Source organism: Pelodiscus sinensis, chromosome 1 (genome assembly GCF_052426305.1).
Source record: "Pelodiscus sinensis isolate ZL-2025 chromosome 1, ASM5242630v1, whole genome shotgun sequence".
NCBI lineage: Eukaryota > Metazoa > Chordata > Testudines > Trionychidae > Pelodiscus > Pelodiscus sinensis.
In genome coordinates, this window is record NC_143052.1 from 152,533,411 (window position 1) to 152,553,150 (window position 19,740).

The following is a 19,740-nucleotide window of genomic DNA, read 5'->3' on the forward strand; positions in this document are numbered from 1 at the left end:
CTGGGTCTTGTAGTTCTCTCGGGGCCCATTTTCCCGAGCGTCGAGTCGAATGCGGGACTCCGTTTCCCAGACGGCACCGCTCCCCCCGTGTGGCTGAGCCGGAGTTTGGGGGTTGCTGTCCCTGCCCGAACCTTGGCAATGGCCTTCCCGGCGCACAGGCCTCAGCTCTATCGCTGGCAGCGCCTCACCCCCGCGGCCAGGCCCAAGGTAACGGGAGGGGCCGTTGCCACGCGCCCCCGCATCTCCCCGGCGCCCAATCCCGGAGCTCAGCGCTGCCCGGGGGGGGGCTACACGGGAGGTCACCAGGAAATCCCTGGGGCGCCCCACAGCACCCCCGCCCAATCCTGTTCCCCCGGGGTCACCATCGCCCAATCAGGGCCCCCCCCCCGGGGTCAATGTCACTCCCAGGCGGGGCGCCCTGGTCCCCGCTGGCCAATCAGGGCGCTCCCACAGTCACCCCGCGGGGTCCGTCAGCGCTGCACAGCAGGGGAGTCCCAGGTCAGCCCGGGCAGTCGAGGTCTCTGCCTCTGTTCGGCCCCCGGCCTTCCTGTGGGGCTCAATGGGGCCAAACCCATCAGCTGCCCCCCCCCCCCCCCGAGCTCAGCTGCCCCCAACTAGGGCACAGGTCTAGCCTGGGCCTTCGGAAACCATGAGATTGCCTTAAAATCAGAAGATTTATTTTAAAAAACTGTGTGTGTTGTTATTTGCCTGCAGGTTTCCCAGTGTTTGAGTTCACTGTGGCTCCGTTTTCAAGCTTTTCTTGGCCTACTGGAATTGCTTCCACCTTTTTTTTTTTTTTCTTTTTTAAAGGACAGCAGAGATTCCTATGTAATCACTTGACTCCAGGAGCTGGGGCTTTCAGGAAAAACAAATTATAGGGAGGCATGTGATAACTTTACAGAAGTCATTGATACTATTAGGGCATCCCCGAAGTCAATGACATAATGGTTTTAATAAAGCAAGAAGGGCAATTTTGACTTGGCTATACTGTAATAGACAATACAATGAAAGGCAGAAATCCAAAGAAATGGTACCTCCATTTTACAAAAGGGAAACTAAGGCAAAGAGCAATTTAGTTTCCAACTCTGCAAAGATTTACAAATATACTTAATTTTAAGCATTTGAGTAGTGCTATTGAAGTCAACTGGATAGCTCATGCGCAGCAGATAAAGGTATCCAGTAGTCCTGTGGCACCTTAGAGATGAACAAAAATACATATAGTATCATGAGCTTTCATGGGCAAAACCCACTTTTTCAGATGAGCTTATCTCTGCAGCATCAAGAGCTAGGAGGCTTGCTCAAGGTCACATATAAAATGGACCATGTCTTGAAACTGAATCCAGATCTCAAGTCCTCATCCAGTGTTTTAACTATAAGATCATCTGATTCAGAAATGAATGAGAAAGATGGAGAGGTGTTTGAGGAGGGGAGTAATATTTCTGGATAAAGAACACAGGCTTTTTCATTTTAGTCAAGTGACCAGCTCTAGGCCTGACAACATTATAATGAGAGTTAAAAGTAAACAAGTATTTTTAAGTTAACATTTTACATCTTATTTCCAGCCAAATTTTGACTCTGATAATGTGGAGCACTGGATCAAGGTAAGGGCTTTTGCAAATGAACTTGGGAAACAGAAAAATAATGAAGTCAGGGACCATGCAGGCTCAGGGGGATGAAAGTAGGACAGAAATCCTTTCAGTCTGGAAATAACTATCATACCAGTGCTTATAACTTAATTCTATATAAATCAAGTATCTTCAAACATGTCAAAGGTAATAAGTCCATGAGAAGTGTGAAGTTAAAACAAAAAACAAAAAAAAAACCCAAATTTTTGTGGCAGTCCACATTCCCTTTTGTTATAATCCTTTTACTACTTCTTTGAACCAGTAAATACCTGGATACAATTTTTCCTGGATGCATTATGTAACTGCAGGATGTGATGATGATTCAGTGAGTAGATGGTAGTTAGCCCACACAGTGCAAGATGCACACGGTCTCTATGGTATTCGTAGTGCCTTCTTTAAAATGTAAATTTGAGATCCAGGCTGCTAGTGGTTGTTTAAAAAAAAATCCTGTGAAACCTTTTGCAGGAGTAAGGGTGTCAATTATCCTAGACAAGTCCCAGTTTGGTAATTACATTCTGTCCCCCTGCATTTTCCTAGGAGTTGGACCTACGTACAGTATTTTGTATGTCCTGTCCTGTTGTGAAGTTTTACTGTGTGTTATCAAATAGCTGCCACATTCCAGTGACATCAGTTACACAGTAAGAGCTCCCCTTAACATTTTGGCATAGGCTTATTAAACACACATTTGTCTGACCCCAGTTCCACTTATAACACATATCTGTTCCTTGTTATTACAGTGCAATGCTGAGAGCCAGTCTGAGAATTTAGGGGAGGGATTTTATGATTGCTTAGGACATGCTTTGTTATAAAAAGCATGTATGAGTGTGTTTAGGTCCTTCTGCTGTAGAAGTGAAACTCCACTGTTCCATGTTCCCTCAAGCCTATTGGCTGATTTATGTTTTCAGTGCTACCTTCACAATGCATTATTTTAAAAAAACCAAAAGCTGACACCCCACAAGGGGCTCCCCGGGAGTGGGGCTGGGAGTGCACTGGCTGCCAGCCCTGGCCCTGCCCGTAGGAACTGTCAAATAGTTGTGTAACTACTAACATTTCATGTAGTTACACAACTATTCAATTACACAATAGCTAACATCCCTAGCAAAGCAGGGTTGGTTGTGCCAGGAGAATGGGATGTGCATGGAATTCAAGTGTTGCACGTAAAATGGAAATGGAGAAGTCTGGTAAGAGGGAGTTATACTGCAGCATGACCACAGGAGGACAGCAAGGGGCCAGAGATGGGAACCAGGACATCTATAACCCCATTGGGGCAACAGGGGTGGAGAAAGGGACAGCTATCTACTATATATTTCAGAGAGTTTTTGTTTGTTTGTGTGTCTGTTTATCTGTCTCTAAGCCAGAGGACATGCACCTCTTCCCCTGCTCTCCCTGCTGCAAGGAGAGGTGCTTCTCACCTAGCCCCAAGCTGCTGCTGTGAGAGAGGGCTGGGGTTGTCTTCTTTCCCGGGGGCAGCCTGCACACTGAATCCCTCATCTTCAACCCCACTCTGGAGCAATGATTTAAATGAAGAAAAACAAAACTTATTTGAGTTAAGGACCCGAGCAACACCAGATAAATCTTCTACTGGGGTAATATTTTTGGAAAATTATAAGCACCCAAGGACAGAATCTGATCTCAGCCTTGTCTACAGCTTCATGCCAATGAGACTGTAGTAATGCTTAGGGCCCCAGTGCCGTGTACATTGATGAATGTTATTTCATGTAGGTCCCACTGAAGTTACTGGTGCTCTGCACATGTGCAGGAGTCCACTCCTCCCGAGTATCTTAAAGGATCAGGACCAGGAATCTGTAGTATTAGAAACTGAGTATGCAAAAGTTATGAGAAATGTTTTTCTTCCCTTATTTATTTTAAAGCGAGTGGAAGAAGCCTCCGAGTTTGCTGTTTCTGAAGCTTTTTCTCTTAAAAAGTCAGCTTACCCTCAAAGGTCACGTGCTCCTGTGATGAATCTGGAAACAAAAGAGCAGCTGCAGGATCATGATGAGGCTTATGCAGAAGGTAAGTTTGAATAGTACCTACCCTGAGCTGCTTATAGGGACCCTGTGAAATCCAAATGGGCCAATAGGTAGATGTGTGTATAACTGATTTTTTACAAAACCTGAGAATAAATAGATATTTCATAATATGAGATAGACTTGAGCTCGTTAATCTGGAAAAGAAAGGTCTAATGAGAATCAATGGCTGGAAGCTGAAGTCAGACAATTTCAGATTAGAAATAAGGGATACATATTTGACAGTGAGGCTGATTAACCATTGGAACAAACAAGGGAAGTGGTGGATTCTCTCTGAAGTCTTCAAATCAAGACCAGATGCATTTTTGGAAGAATTGCTTTAGTCAAACACATGCTGTTGAGATTCCCTACACAACTAACTGCATACAATTGTTTGTTATACGGAGGTAGGATTAGATGACCTAAATAGTTTCATAAAATCTATGAATAATTTTATTTGATCTTTTACATTCCCGTGGAAGATTTTTTCCAATAAATAATTTTTTCTTGTAGGGATATTAAAAAGAGTTTTTAATTGTAAACATGTAATTGCAGAAATTTTCAGCAATTAAACATTTACACGAGGGGGAAGAGGAGGTGGCTTTGCAAGAGCTGGTGTGCACGGAGAGCTGGCATTTAAGCCATCTCCCTGCTAGCATCAGTTCCCGCGAAGCCACCTGCCTCTTCCCCCCTTGCCCTATGCTGCTGCCTCTGTATCAGAAGCAGCAGCACAGGGTTGGGGGGAGTTATGTGTAACTGTGAAGTAGGGATGTTAAAGACTAGTTGACTATGCCTCATTGTTTCAGAGGAGCAAATGCCTCATTGTTTCAGAGGGGCAGCATCGCACAACTGATCCCGGCATCAGCTGTGTGGCACTGTGTGCATGGAGCCTGGGGTCAGCTGGGGAATCCCCAACTGACCCCGGGAATTCCCCAGCTGATCCCAGGTTCCTCGAAATGCTGTGCTGGAACCCTGGATCAGCTGGGGAGTCCCCAACTGACCCTGGGCTCCACACGCTGGATCAGCTGTGTGGCGCTGCACATGTGGGAGTCCCCAGCTGATTCCGGGTTCTGCACTATGCTGCGCTGCAGCCTGGGATCAGCTGGCAAGTCTCCAGCTGACTCCGGCTCTGCGTAGCATTTTAAAGTGGCAGTGCAGCATGGAGCCCAGGGTCTGCGGGGGACTGTGAGCGGGGGATGCTGGCCCCAGGCTGCATGCGTACTTCCACATTCCTCCTTTCAAAAGAGGAATGCGGAAGTGCCTATCGACTAGTCGATGGAAGTTCCATCCTTACTGTGAAGGTTAACTGATGAGCCCACGCTCATTGGTTAACTGTTTAACCATGTACACTATCACATCCCTAGTTTCTTGTGAAATGTCTGCATTCCAAATGCTGCAAATTTGAAATTTAAATGTCTATAAGCATAAGGGAAATTAACTTTTATTTGTGCTGTCTGAAGTGAAGGAAATGCAAAAGCTAAACTGTCAGTAAAAAAAATTAGAAGCAAATTGGATTTTTATAACTCTGCATTATTTTGCAACACTTAAAAATGTGCTATCCACAGAACAGAACAAACAAATACAAAGTCTCTCAAAAAGCTCTCTTTCTAATAAATTCAAAGTCAGTTCTTTCACTTATAATAATGTGGCACTATTAATAGCACAGATAAATCTGTGTACACTTTGATTTCTGTATATAATTTCAAATGTCTCTCAGAGATGGAGCTGACTCTCTTCAAGTGTCTGAAGTATGGAAGATGCCTTATTTTTTAATCCCTGTCTTTCTTGGTTTTTTTTCCTTTACATATATAGTAATCTTTTCATGAGTGTCCCAGAACTGCCTGTAAGCCTTTTATCTATTCCCTACAATTATGATGCATAGGAATATTGATTTTCTGCAGTCACCTCACTATGTTAAGAAACATATTACTGTAATAAGTGTTAAAATCTCCTTTATTCCAAACATGAGGAGTCTGCACTTTGTCCAAAAATGACACAGCCTGAACAAGATAAACTGACTTCTGTTTTTCTGATTGAATAAACTTTGTGGTTGTTAAATTGGGCTAATTATAGACTGAAAATTGGGATACAAGGACTTGAAAGGGATTAAATTCTGAGTTTGTGTCTTTCTGTTTGTTTGTTTTTGAACTTTTTTAGAATGTTTACAGAAGCCCGAAAAGGAAATTTTCGGCTGTGCTGGGTTTTGTTTTTTCATTTTTTATATTTTTCCTTAGATGTATCTGGAATGCTAAGATATATCCTCCATCATTTTTATTTTATAACTTATTTGTAGTACCAAAGACTTGGAGTGAGTTATTTCTTAGTTCTTCATTAAAGGGGTAGAGTTTTGTATTTATTTTTTAAAAGCTTTTCTTACAACTGTTGGGCATTTGAGTTAAATATTAGCCAAAAAATGGCCTCATTTCTACAAAACATATGGTTTTAACTTTATGCCTATGTGTAGCCATGTTGAGGCTACATGCACACATTTGCAGGATCGGGGCCTGAGTGAAAACACAAACGTTTCAAGGAGTCAGTTTAAAAAAACTGAAAACTTCATCTGTCAATCAGTTTTCACCTTATTGGTATCTATGATGTCATGATCTTAATAATTCTCTTACTGTCATGGTATAATTGAGAGTCTTGCAGGAAAAACAGACTAGACAAGACCTGAATTTCTAATACATATAACACACATAAAATAAGCCTCTCCACCTTTCAAGCCTATTCACATATGAAGAATGGAAGAGGTGGGGAAGCGTCAATTCAGTGAGATTTTCCTTTACAGATCACCCTTTGGTCATTTAAAACAAACTGCAAAGCACATTGCATAGCAATCCCAAGAGGACAGAGTCTTACCATTCTATACTTACTGCGATATTTCTAACCCTAGTAAAACCCTTGATCCCTTTCCCTGTAGCCCAGGAACTGCTCAATGATTGGATGAATTCCAAACTGAGATTAGAGCTAGAATGTGACCAAGAAGAGAATGTTGGAGACGCAGCTGCTGACTCTACTTCTGCTGAAGAGCCCCCTGCTGGCTTTCTGAAGTATGAGAGGTTTGATGGTGAGAGCATAGCAAAACATTTCTTAACTTAATTTTAAAGACTGGTTAGGGATAATAGTGGTTAGTTCATAGACTTGAAAGCCAGAAGTCATGTACATACCAAGGTAAGAGTCTCCTTAAAAACAACCGGGGTCAGTAGATCCTCTGGTTTTTCCCAGCTCTGACATTAACTTGCTGTTGACATTACATAAATAGGCCTCTTAAACTCTGTGCTTCATTTTCTGCTTGTGTAAAATGGAGATAATATGTCCCCAACTCAGAATGTCTATAAAGCACGTAAGATTTATACAACAGTTTGAGATCCTCAAATACAAGCCAGTAAAGATTGGGAAAGTATTATTGTTATCATATCATCATCATCATCATCTAAACATACTGAATTTGAGACTGCTTTAGTTTCTTGAAGAGAAATGGAGTGCAGTGAACATGACTTCTTTAGGCAGGATTACATTCAGAAACTAAGGATGTTAGCATGTAGTCAACTACCCGATAAGCATAAGCTTATCAGATAGTCAAGTGAAGTATCGAGTATTCACTTCCCCCGCCTTGCTGCCTCTGTGTGCTGGTGCTGGGGGATCCAGCTTAAGCTGGTGCTGGGGGAACCAGTTTAAAAGGCAGCAGGGGGAGATAGGAGAGGCTGCTATGAAGCAGCCTCTGCCTGCAGCGGGCCGAGGCTCACCATGTTTGCAGTGAACAGGGCTGGCCTCCACAAACAGGGGCTGCTGGACTCAGTGCGAGCCCCGGGACAAAGCAGTTCAGATTTGCACTGGTTCAAGACGCTGCATCTCTGCATTTTAAATGTAGTAAGATCCCAGCGGCTCTTACTACATTTAAAATGCACAGCCGCAGCACAGGTGGCTCTTGGAGCCGGTATGGCTTGAGCTGGCTCTTGGAGCTACCCCCGCTGCAGCTCTGTAGACCGGCCCTTATCAACTAATCACAAATTGACTACACGATTAGTCAGATAACCACAATTTAACTTCCTTATCACAAACTGAGCAGTTCTCTGTTTAATCATGTTATGCTTGATGGCATTAGGCTCTGTGGTTTGTTAATTACAAACTACTATGAGGTGATCTGGATTTTTTATTACAGATTTGTGTGGTTATCTGGAACAAGAAATGGAAAGTACCACTGTTCAGGATTTTCTGCAGAATCTTCTGCAAAATGAAGTGGTAAGCTGTGGGATATTGCAAGACCTCAGGACTGAAGAAATCAAGGAGAAGAAAAAAACAAGGGACCCACGAATTACCATGGAGCTAAGACACAAGCAGGTAAAGGAAAAGGCAACACGTGGAAAGCTACATGAGGAAACACTCTTTATGGAACACAGATTAACTTGTGAAACTCGTTACATGGTATAATTGAGGCAAATAGCATAGGACAGTTCTCAAAAGTATTAGGCGTTTCTGTGAATGAGGATAGCATTTGCATTAGTTAAGGGCTCTAATGGAAAGTGCTAGCAGTGAATATGGTATGAAAACTTACATAGACGAAAAGAGAAGTTTTTTTTCCCAGAGTACCTGCTTACTGGAATAGACTCCTCACTCCTATAAATATACCCTGCATTCTGTTTCTTGGATATGACCTTACAGTTGGCTATCTACTATATCTGAGAGAGTTTTTGAGTGATTGAGTCAGTCATCTGTCTGTCTGTTTGTTTAAGAACTCCTAAATAGTAAGAGCAAGGACCACAAAATTTGGTATACAGCTTCCTTTTATCATAACCAAACCTTTGCCTTGCTTTAAGTTATGTGGGGAGGAGGTAAGGGCTGAAGCTCACTCACTCACAGACAGCCAAACTCTCTCAAATATATATATATATAGTAGATAATTTCTATTATTATCATCAGAGCACCCAGAAGCCCCTGTCAGGGAACAGGACTCCACTGGGCTAAGTACTATACAAACACTGAACCAGTGAGCTCTGTCTAAAAATACAAGGCATGGTAGTGTCAAAAAACCCTGCCTCCTGGGGCCCTGCCACACAGAACTTACAGTCTCAGAGTAAGACAAGAGACAAACAGGTAGAAATGCACAGATCAAGGGAGGAGTACAAGGAAAAAATGAGCTTTTGTGTGGTGTGACCTTCCCTGTATGGGCCACCTGATTGAGACTCACCTTCTCACAGTTTAAAAAGAACCCCAGAAGTCTTTCTTCAGATGATACAACTCTTGTCACTACTGCTGCCTTGACTCATTGCTGTGATCTTCCTTCCCAGGTGAAAGAAAACTGTTTAAGGCGTCAGAAGGAGCTAGAGCTCCAGAGACGAGAAAAGATCTTGAAAAAATTAGCCCTTGTTGAGGCCAAGCAGCGAGTGCAGGAGGAGAACAAAAGGCAGGCTCTGGAGGCCAGGAAGGAGGAGGAGGCGCTCCAGAGGGAGATGGTGAAGCTGAGGAAAAAGATGGCAGAGAAGAGGCACATCATGGGAGAAGCACGAAAAATGTAAGATGGAGTGGGGAGGGAGAGAATGGTACTCAAGCTCCATCTAATTATTTGATCTACAGGGCCTCTGGACCCCAAATGAAAAGGAATTTCTTTAGTCATTGGCTACTGGATGCAGTGAGCTCAGACTAAAAATATAAGACATTGTAGTGTCAAAAAACCCTGCCTCCTGGGGTCCTGAGCCCTCATAAGGTACATATTTTAAATGATTAACTCTGGAGGCAGCACCACTGCAGTCTCTAGTTACTTCACAGCAGCTGGCAGTTTTAAAAAATGAATCCGGTGCCAACATCTATCAACGTGTACACATCAGAACTCTGGCATTTACAATTGGAGCCATCTCCTTTTAGGAGAGGGGAAAGAAAGTATCTGTTCATGGCCAATGCAGCTCAAAACTGTTCAGTGGCAGGATCTTTGGGTCTGCTGAGCATAGGAGCTCCTTAGGCTCATACCTTCCACACTGCTTTAGCCCATGGCGGCACTGCGACTGCCACTTTTCTCCATAGGCTTGCACTTTCCACAGTGGCAACTGTCACCTATCCCATAGGCATCTATGGGATCCTAGTTCTTAGTGTGTGCTTTCTTGATACTCTTCTACTACTGTGTTCTGGAACCTCAAGCCAGAGAGGTCATTCTCAGCAAATTGGTTCAGAAAGGGGTGAGACCCATACCCACAGCATTCCTCCTTTATTTACTATCTGCCTTTGATTCTTACTTGCAGAGAGAGAAAAAGACAAGAATTAGAAAAAGCTCAGAAATTGGCAGCAGTGGGCCTGTCTCACACTACACCAATACCCCGGGAGCAGGAGAAAGAGGAGAAACAAAGGAGACTGCAAGAGCTGCTGAGCAAGATCCACAGTGAAAACCAGAGAGTGAGCATCTTCCTGTATTTAGCACTCTGAGCCAAATTCTGCGCTCAGCTATGTACTCACACAACTCTCACTGAAGTCTGAAGCCCTGGCTGACAGACCTTCTGCCTCCTCCTGAGTGTCTTGTGTGGGGAGAGTAAGATAAAAAATCCACTGAGAGAAAGTAGAAGATGGTTTGGGAAACTCTTGCCTAGTGGTTAGAAGGGGGCACTGGGAATAGAGGACTCCTGAATCGTAATCCTTGTTCTGCCTCTGGGTTGCTGGGTGTCCAGTCTGTGCTAAAAGTGTAGGTTTATTAAACATTTGGAAATGGAAAGCCTCTTGTAGTGAACACCCTATAGAGTGAATAAGCTCATTATAAGGAATAATGTTCATGTGCGGAGGTATGAATGACATTACACTATATTTTTAATGAATAAATCATTCGTCATCACATTATATATACCTGAAGCACATTTAATACAGTAGAACCCTTTAATACTCAAATTGAGAAGCCATCTAGCCCTAAGGATCACTTTGTCTACAATTCAAATGCCGTGCTACTGGAGTGGAGCATGCCTAGCAACACAACATCACAATTAAGACAGGGAGTGAAGAGTCCAAATGAAACTACAGAGGGATTTAAGAATGGGATAATCTGAGCTGTACATTTTCAAGGGCAGAAACTGAGCAGAGATAAGCAATAATGAATCCTTCATTATTAACTTAAGTAGCTAACATGTTGTTCTCTTTATAAGTCTCTGGATTTCCATGTCTGGGAATGCTGATGCAATTAATACAGGAGGTAATAACAAAAGAACAGCTAAAGAACTGTTATGAGCTGACCCACTTGGAGCATCTCCTGTGACAGGGCTAGAATTAAGAGATAGATTAGATAGCAAATTACTCTTCTGTCCAAGGTGTAAATCGCTTGCAGAGGCAGCCAGTATAATTGAGGGAGGTGGGGGCCAACTTCCCAGCAAAATGAGGGTGACTCTATGTCACATTGTAAATTTTAGCACTGGGAATTATCTTTATTAAGATGCTTTTTAAAAACCAAGCAAGCAGTTTATGGAGTAATTTGTAAAAGAGTTCTACATGCAGGGCAGTCTTCTCTAGAAACGTGTGCTTTCTGCATTTAGGGACAATCCTAATTCTAGAATTTTATTTTTGTATTTCTCTCTCATGAGTTATTCCTTTTTACTTGTAAATTGAGCACATTTTGCTTTGGAGTCACCATGAAACAATGAACATGGATTCCATGATGCTGTTTTTACAGTCACTTTTCAGAGTAGAACTGCATAATAAATATTGCTATTTTTATATTAGTTCTCAAGTCTTTGCTGTGGGTTTGAACAAGGTTGTTCAAAAGGAAAGACCAAGGGAAGGGTTGCGAGGATCAGTATTTGTGTGATGAAATGTTCTTGCTCAATGGCTCCATACGCTTTTTTGTTGCAGTGCCTACAGCAGCATTTCTCTGCCTGGTACAAACTCATTCTGGATCATAGGATTAAAATGGGGAAAGCCAGGGCCCTGGCTGACTGGAAGTGCCAGCAGAAGGCCCTGCGAGCCTGGAGGGACTATACGTGGTTCCAGAAGTTGGAACAGGAGACTCAGCAGTTGGAGACTCATCTCAGAGATCAAAACAGGTAGTGGCTCTTAGAAACTAGCAGCCTTCAAACAGAATCTAGTGCTAAGCAGAAGGTTGTGAAATAGTATGGTCTCTTTCTGAGTATGTGGAAAGTCTTGTTCCTAATAAATCTACACATCACCTGCAGTTCGAGAAATGAAGCTGGATCTGATCAAGGACTTGAACCCCTCTTTCCAACAACCTCCAATTTCTCTATTTGAGTGTCTTTCATGGAACTTCCTTCATTGGCTCACTCTTTCCTCCAGGTCCCAAATATATGTAGAGCCAAATTCATACTGATGAATCCAGTGATTCACTGGAGTTACATCAGAGATTAGTTAGGCTTGATGCCTTCAAGAAGAACTTGCTGGCTGGACTCCCACAGACAGTAGCATATTCTGCAGGTGGGGCTACCCCTCACCTCTAGACAGCTGGAGTGGGCAGGACTGTATCCTTTTCACTCCCATATAGGAGGATGGGGATTGTAAAACAAGCTGGAAAATATATTTAAAGAACCCAATTTATGTCATCTGTATATATCATAAGCATCCTTTAATCTTTTGTAAATGTAGTAGATGATTTTCAAAGAATCGAGTGATATCAAGCAGAACTCAGAAAAATATGAAATTTGATGATGTTCTGGATTGTTCCATCCATTTGGTAAAGGTCACCACCTGGCAAGACATGGTGGCCCAATGGATAGAGCACTGGGCTGGTATTTAGGAGATCTGGATTTTAGGCCCAGCTCTTCCACTAGCTTGCTGGGTGTCCTTGGGCAAGTCACTTCATGCCTTGGTGTTTCTGTTTCCCCATCTTTAAAATGGGGATAATTACATTGAGTTTCTTTGTAAAGCACTTGGAGAGCTACTGATGAAAAACGCTACATAAGAGTGGGATATTATTCATTTTAAGCATGCTAGTAGAGAGGCCTGTTTCATGTCTGTTAACCGAAATGCTTTATTTTCCAGGAAAAAGATGTTGGCTATTGAGCATAATCGGAAACGGGTTTTACGTTGCTGCTTTACAGAGTGGCAGCTCTGGAGCCGAGCTGAGGCTGAAAAGAGAGAGCTACAGTTGAAACAGGAGGAAACTAGGAAGAAGATGGTGCAGCTACTGGAGGCAGCATCAGCGGGGAAACTTGACACAGACGGATCATGGGATGTTAGCAGGACCAGGATGAAAAAAGTGACCCTGGATCAACCTGTGAGGCAAGAGGAGGTAAAGTTCTCTCTCATATAGTTCCTCATCCCCATACCTCCCACAGTCATGAATCACAGCTCTAAAAATTGACCTCCTTGGTGCTTTATGACACAGTGCTCAGTACTCCCCTAGTACAGCTTCATGGATCTGCTGCATCATGTGCATTTTCTAGGCGTGCCCTATTGTTCAGGCACTATAGAAATGTGTTTTTAAAGATTAGAGGTGAATGGGAAGGTAAAGCACTAGAGACTGGGTTTTTTTTAAGTATAATCCCACGATGTTTTCCAAGTAGAGACTCGCACCATGTGGATCTCTTTTGAAGGGAGATTAAAGTTACTCTTTTTATGACTATATATGCCAAAGAATCATATACATTGACAATAGTCAAGGTCTTAGAAGAAAATGCCAAATTCTACCCTTAGTTAAATGAATGTAATCCCATTGAGTTTAAAGAACAAGATAACTGAATTTGGCCCAAGAAGTGTCTAATCTACATCACAAAGAAGAGAATAAGCATGTGCATAGTTGGATTGTAAGCTGTCAGCTAGGACTGTCTTCCTTAGGTATGTATAATTCCTAGAGTGACAAGGCTCTGATACTTGATTGAGGCCTTTAGATGCTACCATAATATAGATAAATAATAAAAAAATTATACTTGTGTCAGACCAAAATTTTCCTTCACTTATGCCAATGTAACTCTTCTGAGCTCGGTGGGGTTGCATAGAGATAAGTGAAAGCAAAATTTCCCAGTTCCATCTTTGCAGCCCCAGTGAATCCTTCGCTAAGATACACCATTCTAATGGGAGTGTCATATTTGTAACTGAGGGGAGAATTTGGCTTATGAAGCAGATCTCAGTATTCACTAGTCATACAATTCTGAGAGGGAAGGCCACATGTTTTAAAAGTTTGAGCCTAGTTTATCACCAAATAGTTTTATGACTATTTAACTATTTTGATTTCTGTGCAGCTCTGAGGTGTAAAGCTGCCATAGTGCCATTGTAAACCAGTCCCTTTTATGTCTTCCTTAACTACCCAGATAGATTGGTCCTGTAGACTACCTTGTTGCATCTGTATTTCTTTTAATCTAAGCCTTCATGCCTAATCAGAACACCCCAGTCCAAATAAGATTGTGTTAATCCTTCTTTGGGTTTAAATCCACTGGTTTTGGCTAGTTCAGGAGCTCCTCTGCCCACCTAGTAGCTCCTGTACTTCCTCCCTCCCTGGGATAGCACTACAATTAGTAAAAATTATAGCGAGAGTACACACATGAGGTTACCCTGCCTCTCAGACTGAGTTTATTGTTGCTTCATTCAGAAAAATGCTCCTAGCTATTCAAGAGCAGTGGAGTTCTTGACTTCAGTCAATGACAAATCCTTCCCTTGCAGGTAACTGAAACGTCCCTTTTTCTGGCAGAGCCCAACAATCCAGTAGAGACTCACTGTCAAGATGCTCGTCACGCACCCAGTCTTCGTTCATGTAAGAAGCCCAAGTATGCCTGGCAGGGTGCCCTGCAACATGCTGCTGGGAATTCACAGGATCACACTGAATCCAGTAATCAAACACTCGCTCCAGTACAGTGGTTTGGGACCTCTGACAAAAAAATGGCCCCCGCCTTCAGAAGCCATTTTGAGCACCGCCATGCCTTCCAGCAGCAGCTGATTGAAGAGCAGAAGAGGCAGCTTCAAGAACAACGGGAGATGATCCTTGAACTGCAGGAAAACGAACGGCTGAGGAGGGCTAAGCAGGAAGCAGAGCAAGCCACAGCTGCCACCATGGCACTCAACAATCCAGTCCCAAAAACTAAAGAAAAAATGCTGAAGAGAGGAGATCAGTCAAGCTGCAAGAGTATGTCATCTTTAAGGTACAGAGATCTTACTGAGCCATAGTGGGGGTAGACTGTACTATCCAGAGCATCTTAGTCCTTCTGATAAGATGAACAAAGTTATTTAGGTCAGCACTTGCATGGCAGATCTCCACATCATAACTCCATGCAGCTGAAAGTGGTGTTAATGATGCATTAGGTGTTGCTCTTCCTTTTGAGCCAATGCTCAGGGTGGTGTTAGCTGGGTCAAATCCTTTATGCTTCTCTGAGTACTTTGCATTGCCCATTGCATTTAAAGGCATGTTAAACATGTAAGGCACTTTGGGACGCAAGATGCTCTGTTGTTGTTAATGATAGGAGCAAAATGGATTTATTTACTACAACACTATCTGCTACTTTATGTTTCTGTAAAAGCCTTAGCCAAGGATCTTATTTCCCTTCACAGGCATTAATTAATTGAGTCTCAAAACCCACTTGTGATGTAGGAATATATCATTAACCCTGTTTTACAGATAGGGAAACTGGGACATAGAGAAGCTGAGTGACTTCCCCAAGGTCACACAATGAGACTGCAGCAAAACTGAGAAGAGATGCCCTGACTCCTGACTCTCACCCTGGATTATTATACACAAGACCTCCAGTCCTCTGGAAGATGATGATGCTAGTGTTTTTTTTTCCCCCCACTTCTCAGTTCACCTGTGTCGTTGGGGCCAGAGAGCACAAAAACAGTGACCCAAAGCAGGAGGAACTCAAATCTGCTGCCCTCGGCTCATCCCATACTGAAAGGTATTGTTCAGCGTGGTAGCAAAGACCATTTCTGCCCTCCTTTCCAGAGAATAGAGCTTCTTCCTATCTATATCCCTCTGGCCCTGCTTCTGAATAGTCCTCCCTTTGCAGGGAATCTGAATCCCACTTGTCAGCCTTGCTCATGTGGCTCCAGACAATCTTTCAGGCCAAGGGCAGGGCCTGTGCCACTTGTCCAGCAGATGATGAGGGAACATCGAGACATTTCATCTCACGCTCCCAACTCTGTGGATCTAGTGCCCATAGCAGCCTCTCTGTATCATCTGACAGTAGTGATTTTATAATAGAAACATCTCACACTACAGTTGCTCCATGTTAATTTTATCACGGCTGTATAAAATCCAAATCAGGGCTAATTAAGCTGCAAAATGTGGAGGTTCCAGGCAACTAAACTATTCTTAGCTAGCAGCTAGAAAACAGGCAGGGCCAAGGTGCTCTAAAAAGCAAGCCCCTTGCAATGGCAGAAAGCTGGTTTTTATGCAGTAGGCCTAGGGGACCCTAGAAGATGAAGCCACTTGATGCTGCAGAGGAAGGCCAAAAAAACCACCAATCTAATCTGGAGATAAAAATCCTCAGCCCCAAATCAGCAGCCTGTTTAACCCCAAGCATATTAGCCAGGATCACACACCTAATATATGCACTGGATTTATAATTATTGCCTCAGACCATTGGTCCCTATGGGCCAGTGTCCTGCCTCCATCTCTTGAGTAGAATCAGATCGTTTAGAAGGGAAAGCGCCTCCCCCCCCTTTTAATTCATTCAGCTAGGAATGAAGGAAAAATTAGTTTCACACATACAAAATGGGAAGCAACTGTCTAGGAAGGGAGTACTGCAGAAAGGGAACTAGGGGTCATAGTGGACCACAAGCAAAATGAGTCAACCGTGTGACACTGTTGCAAAAAAAATCAAACCTGGTCCTGGGATGTGTTAACAGAGGTGTTGTGAGCAAGACATAAGAAGTAATTCTTTGGCTCTACTCCATGCTGATTAGGCTTCAATTGAAATGTTGTGTCCAGTTCTGGGCCCAAAGAAAAATGTGGAGAAATTGGAGAAGGTCCAGAGAAGAGCAACAAAAATGATTAAAGGTCTAGAAAACATGAGCTATGAGGGAAGACAAAGAACTGGGCTTGTTTAGTTTGGAAAAGAGAAGACTGAGAGGGGGACATAGAATACTAGGACTGGAAGGGACCTCAAGAGGTCATCGAGTCCAGTCCCTTGCCCTCGTGGCAGGACCAGATACAGTCTAGACCATATCTGATAGACAGTTATCTAACCTACTCTTAAATATCTCCAGAGATGGAGATTCCACAACCTCCCTGGGCAATTTATGTGTTTGGCTACCCTGACAGGAACTTTTTCCTAATGTCCAACCTAAACCTCTCTTGCTGCAGTTTAAGCCCATTGCTTCTTGTTCTATCCTCAGAGGCCAAGATGAACAATTTTTCTCCCTCCTCATAACACCCTTTTAGATACCTGAAATTGGCTATCATGTCCCCCCTCAGTCTTCTCTTTTCTAAACTGAACAAACCCAATTCTTTCAGCCTTTCTTCATAGGTCATGTTCTCTAGACCTTTAATCATTCCTGTTGCTCTTCTCTGGACCCTCTCCAATTTCTCCACATCTTTCTTGAAATGTGGTGCCCAGAACTGGACACAATACTCCAACTGAGGCCTAACCAGCGCAGAGCAGAGCAGAAGAATAACTTCTCAAGTCTTGCTCACAACACACCTGTTAATGCGTCCCAGAATCATGTTTGCTTTTTTGCAACAGCATCATACTGCTGACTCATATTCAGTTTGTGGTCCACTATAACCCCTAGATCCATTTCTGCCGTACTTCTTCCTAGACAGTCGCTTCCCATTCTGTACATGTGAAACTGATTGTTCCTTCCTAAGTGGAGCACTTTACATTTGTCTTTATTAAACTTCATCCTGTTTACCTCAGACCATTTCTCCAATTTGTCCAGATCATTTTGAATTATGACCCTATCCTCAACCCCTCCCAGCTTGGTATCATCTGCAAACTTAATAAGCGTACTTTCTATGCCAATATCTAAATGGTTTATAAAGATATTGAACAGAGCCGGTCCCAAAACAGACTCCTGCAGAACCCCACTAGTTATACCTTTCCAGCAGGATTGTGAACCATTAATAACTACTCTCTGAGTACGATTATCCAGCCAGTTATGCACCTCCTCTGTTGTTTTTTCCTTCAATCTTGATTCCTATGGGACCTTACCTATCAGCTCTCTGAGCTTACCAAAATCCGCCTTCCCGAAATCTATTATCTCTATTTTGCTGTTCTCCCTTCTACCCTTCCTTAGAATTGTGAACTCTATGATTTCATGATCACTTTCACCCAAGCTGCCTTCTACTTTCAAATTCTCAACCAGTTCCTGCTTATTTGTTAGGATCAAATCTAGAACAACTTCCCCCATGGTAGCTTTTTCAACCTTCTGATATAAAAAGTTGTCTCCAGTGCAGTCCAAGAACTTATTGGATAGTCTGTGCCCTGCTGTGTTATTTTCCCAATATATATCTGGATAGTTGAAATCCCCCATCACCACCAAATTTTGGGCTTTGGAGCACCAAAAGCCGAAATAAGCTATTTTGACTTAAGCTACACAATTGACATAGCTCTATGAGTGGAATCAAAATGTGCTTTAGGAATACAAGTCTCATTGATTTTGATTATACTCTTACCTCACTTAGGTACTATTAAAAATCCCACCCAAATGCCATTTGTGCTAAAGCCTTTTCTCGAATCTCTGCACTGGTGGAACTGCCATTGCTAGTTTATTCCAATAACTAATCCTACTTACTATATTTCCTTTGGGTCTCAGTTGTGTTTCCTTCTTTGGCTTTAGTCTGATACTACTAGCATGTCAAGCTGTGAATAATTCCTATTCACTCTTTGTTCTGTTCTCTGGCAGAAACTTATCAAAACTCATGAAGTCCCCTCAGCCCATGGGTCCTTTCTGTGCTATGTTGCATTGATTTAACACCTCTGTCTCTTACTTTCTCTCAGGCTGCCTCATTTTAGTCAGTATTGGGCTATACTAAGGCGGAAGGGGCATGAACCAAATTCACAGATCAAAGGACTCCCAAATTCGAGATAGGTTTGGAATTTGGACCAAAATTTGAGCTGGTCACATTCGCCTCCCAATTCATATAATGGATCCAACCAAATACAATCAGACACTGCAGTGTATGAAATCTGGATTTGAATTTAAAACCTTAGTCCCATCTCTTGTATTTATATGAACACACCAATGAGTGTGAGCTCAGGGAGACCTGGGAGCCCCGCTTTCTCTTCCCCACTCCTACAGAGTGACAGCTGGAAAGTGGGTAGCCATCCCTACTAACAACTGCTAATTACAGTCCAGTGACTCATTGCACTTATCTGTTGGAAGATCAGATGCTTTGCTGATGGTTCCCACTCCCCGGCTCTGTTGTTATCCCTGTATCAACTCGAGATGGGTTTGAACCCAAACCCCAGACCCTAGCAAAATCCCACAATCTTTGAAGGAAGGGATCATAGTCCATATTCAGTTGACTTGGGCCCATCTATAATAGCAAAACAGCCTGGCTTTGAAAGCCCAGGCAGAGCTGGGGAAGCAATTTCTTTACTGTGCTAAAAAGACTAAACTACCTTTGGGTTGGGGACTGCACCTGCCACTGCGTCACTCTGACACAGAGGGGCAAAGACTGGCTCTGACAGAACATACAGGAGAGACTCCTTGATGACATCACCTACCTGCTGACCAATGAGATTGCTGCATTTCAACTGATCTCACAACAGCCATGTGAGAAGTAATGCCAACTCTATAACTGTACACGTACCCCAAGAGATCCATCCTGAAGTCCTTTGTGAGTAAGGTCTCCAAGACTGAACCCTAAATCCATAGTCATGGATTTTACCTCTCTCCCCAGCCAATATGTCCAGGTCTCTTGGTGATCCCATTGCAGGTTCCCTTAAATCAGCTGTATTGCACCTCTTCATCCAAACAGAAAAATAAGAAGAAAATTCTCCATGTGAGTGTCCTCGAAGTCTGACTTGAGGTGTACTGCCAGTTTTTACTGATAAGGGATGTTACACCCCCAGCCATTGTAGAGTGGAGGGACTGGGTCTTGGACTTGCAGCAAGATCAGCTGTCTCTTAAGTGCCCCTGTGTGGCAGTTCTATGGCACCCTGCTTTGGTTTCCCTCCCTGGACCCTTTTCACAAGTTAATAAGAACCTCAGCCCTTCTTGGAGTTTGGTTTCAAACCATTCTTAAAGTCCTAAGAATAGAG

The 19,740-nt window shown here is 43.0% G+C and overlaps 1 protein-coding gene across 6 annotated transcripts in view; it reads left to right on the plus strand.

Moving 5' to 3' along the window:
- The first annotated feature begins 1 nt into the window (after nt 1).
- CCDC191 (coiled-coil domain containing 191) overlaps nt 2-19,740 on the plus strand; it is a 28,324-nt gene continuing 8,585 nt past the window's right edge. For 2 of the 6 annotated variants that reach the window (XM_014577709.4, XM_075906475.2), the window contains exons 1-9: nt 257-3,638; nt 6,552-6,698; nt 7,794-7,972; nt 8,920-9,143; nt 9,865-10,015; nt 11,450-11,640; nt 12,590-12,839; nt 14,207-14,682; nt 15,335-15,429. In XM_014577709.4, the coding sequence (XP_014433195.3) occupies nt 3,332-3,638; nt 6,552-6,698; nt 7,794-7,972; nt 8,920-9,143; nt 9,865-10,015; nt 11,450-11,640; nt 12,590-12,839; nt 14,207-14,682; nt 15,335-15,429 (2,020 nt within the window). In that variant the 5' untranslated portion in view covers nt 257-3,331. Of the gene's footprint in view, nt 208-256; nt 3,639-6,551; nt 6,699-7,793; nt 7,973-8,919; nt 9,144-9,864; nt 10,016-11,449; nt 11,641-12,589; nt 12,840-14,206; nt 14,683-15,334; nt 15,430-19,740 lie in introns of those variants that run through there. The other 4 variants (XM_075906459.2, XM_014577714.4, XM_075906444.2 and 1 more) reach the window with 4 other exon arrangements.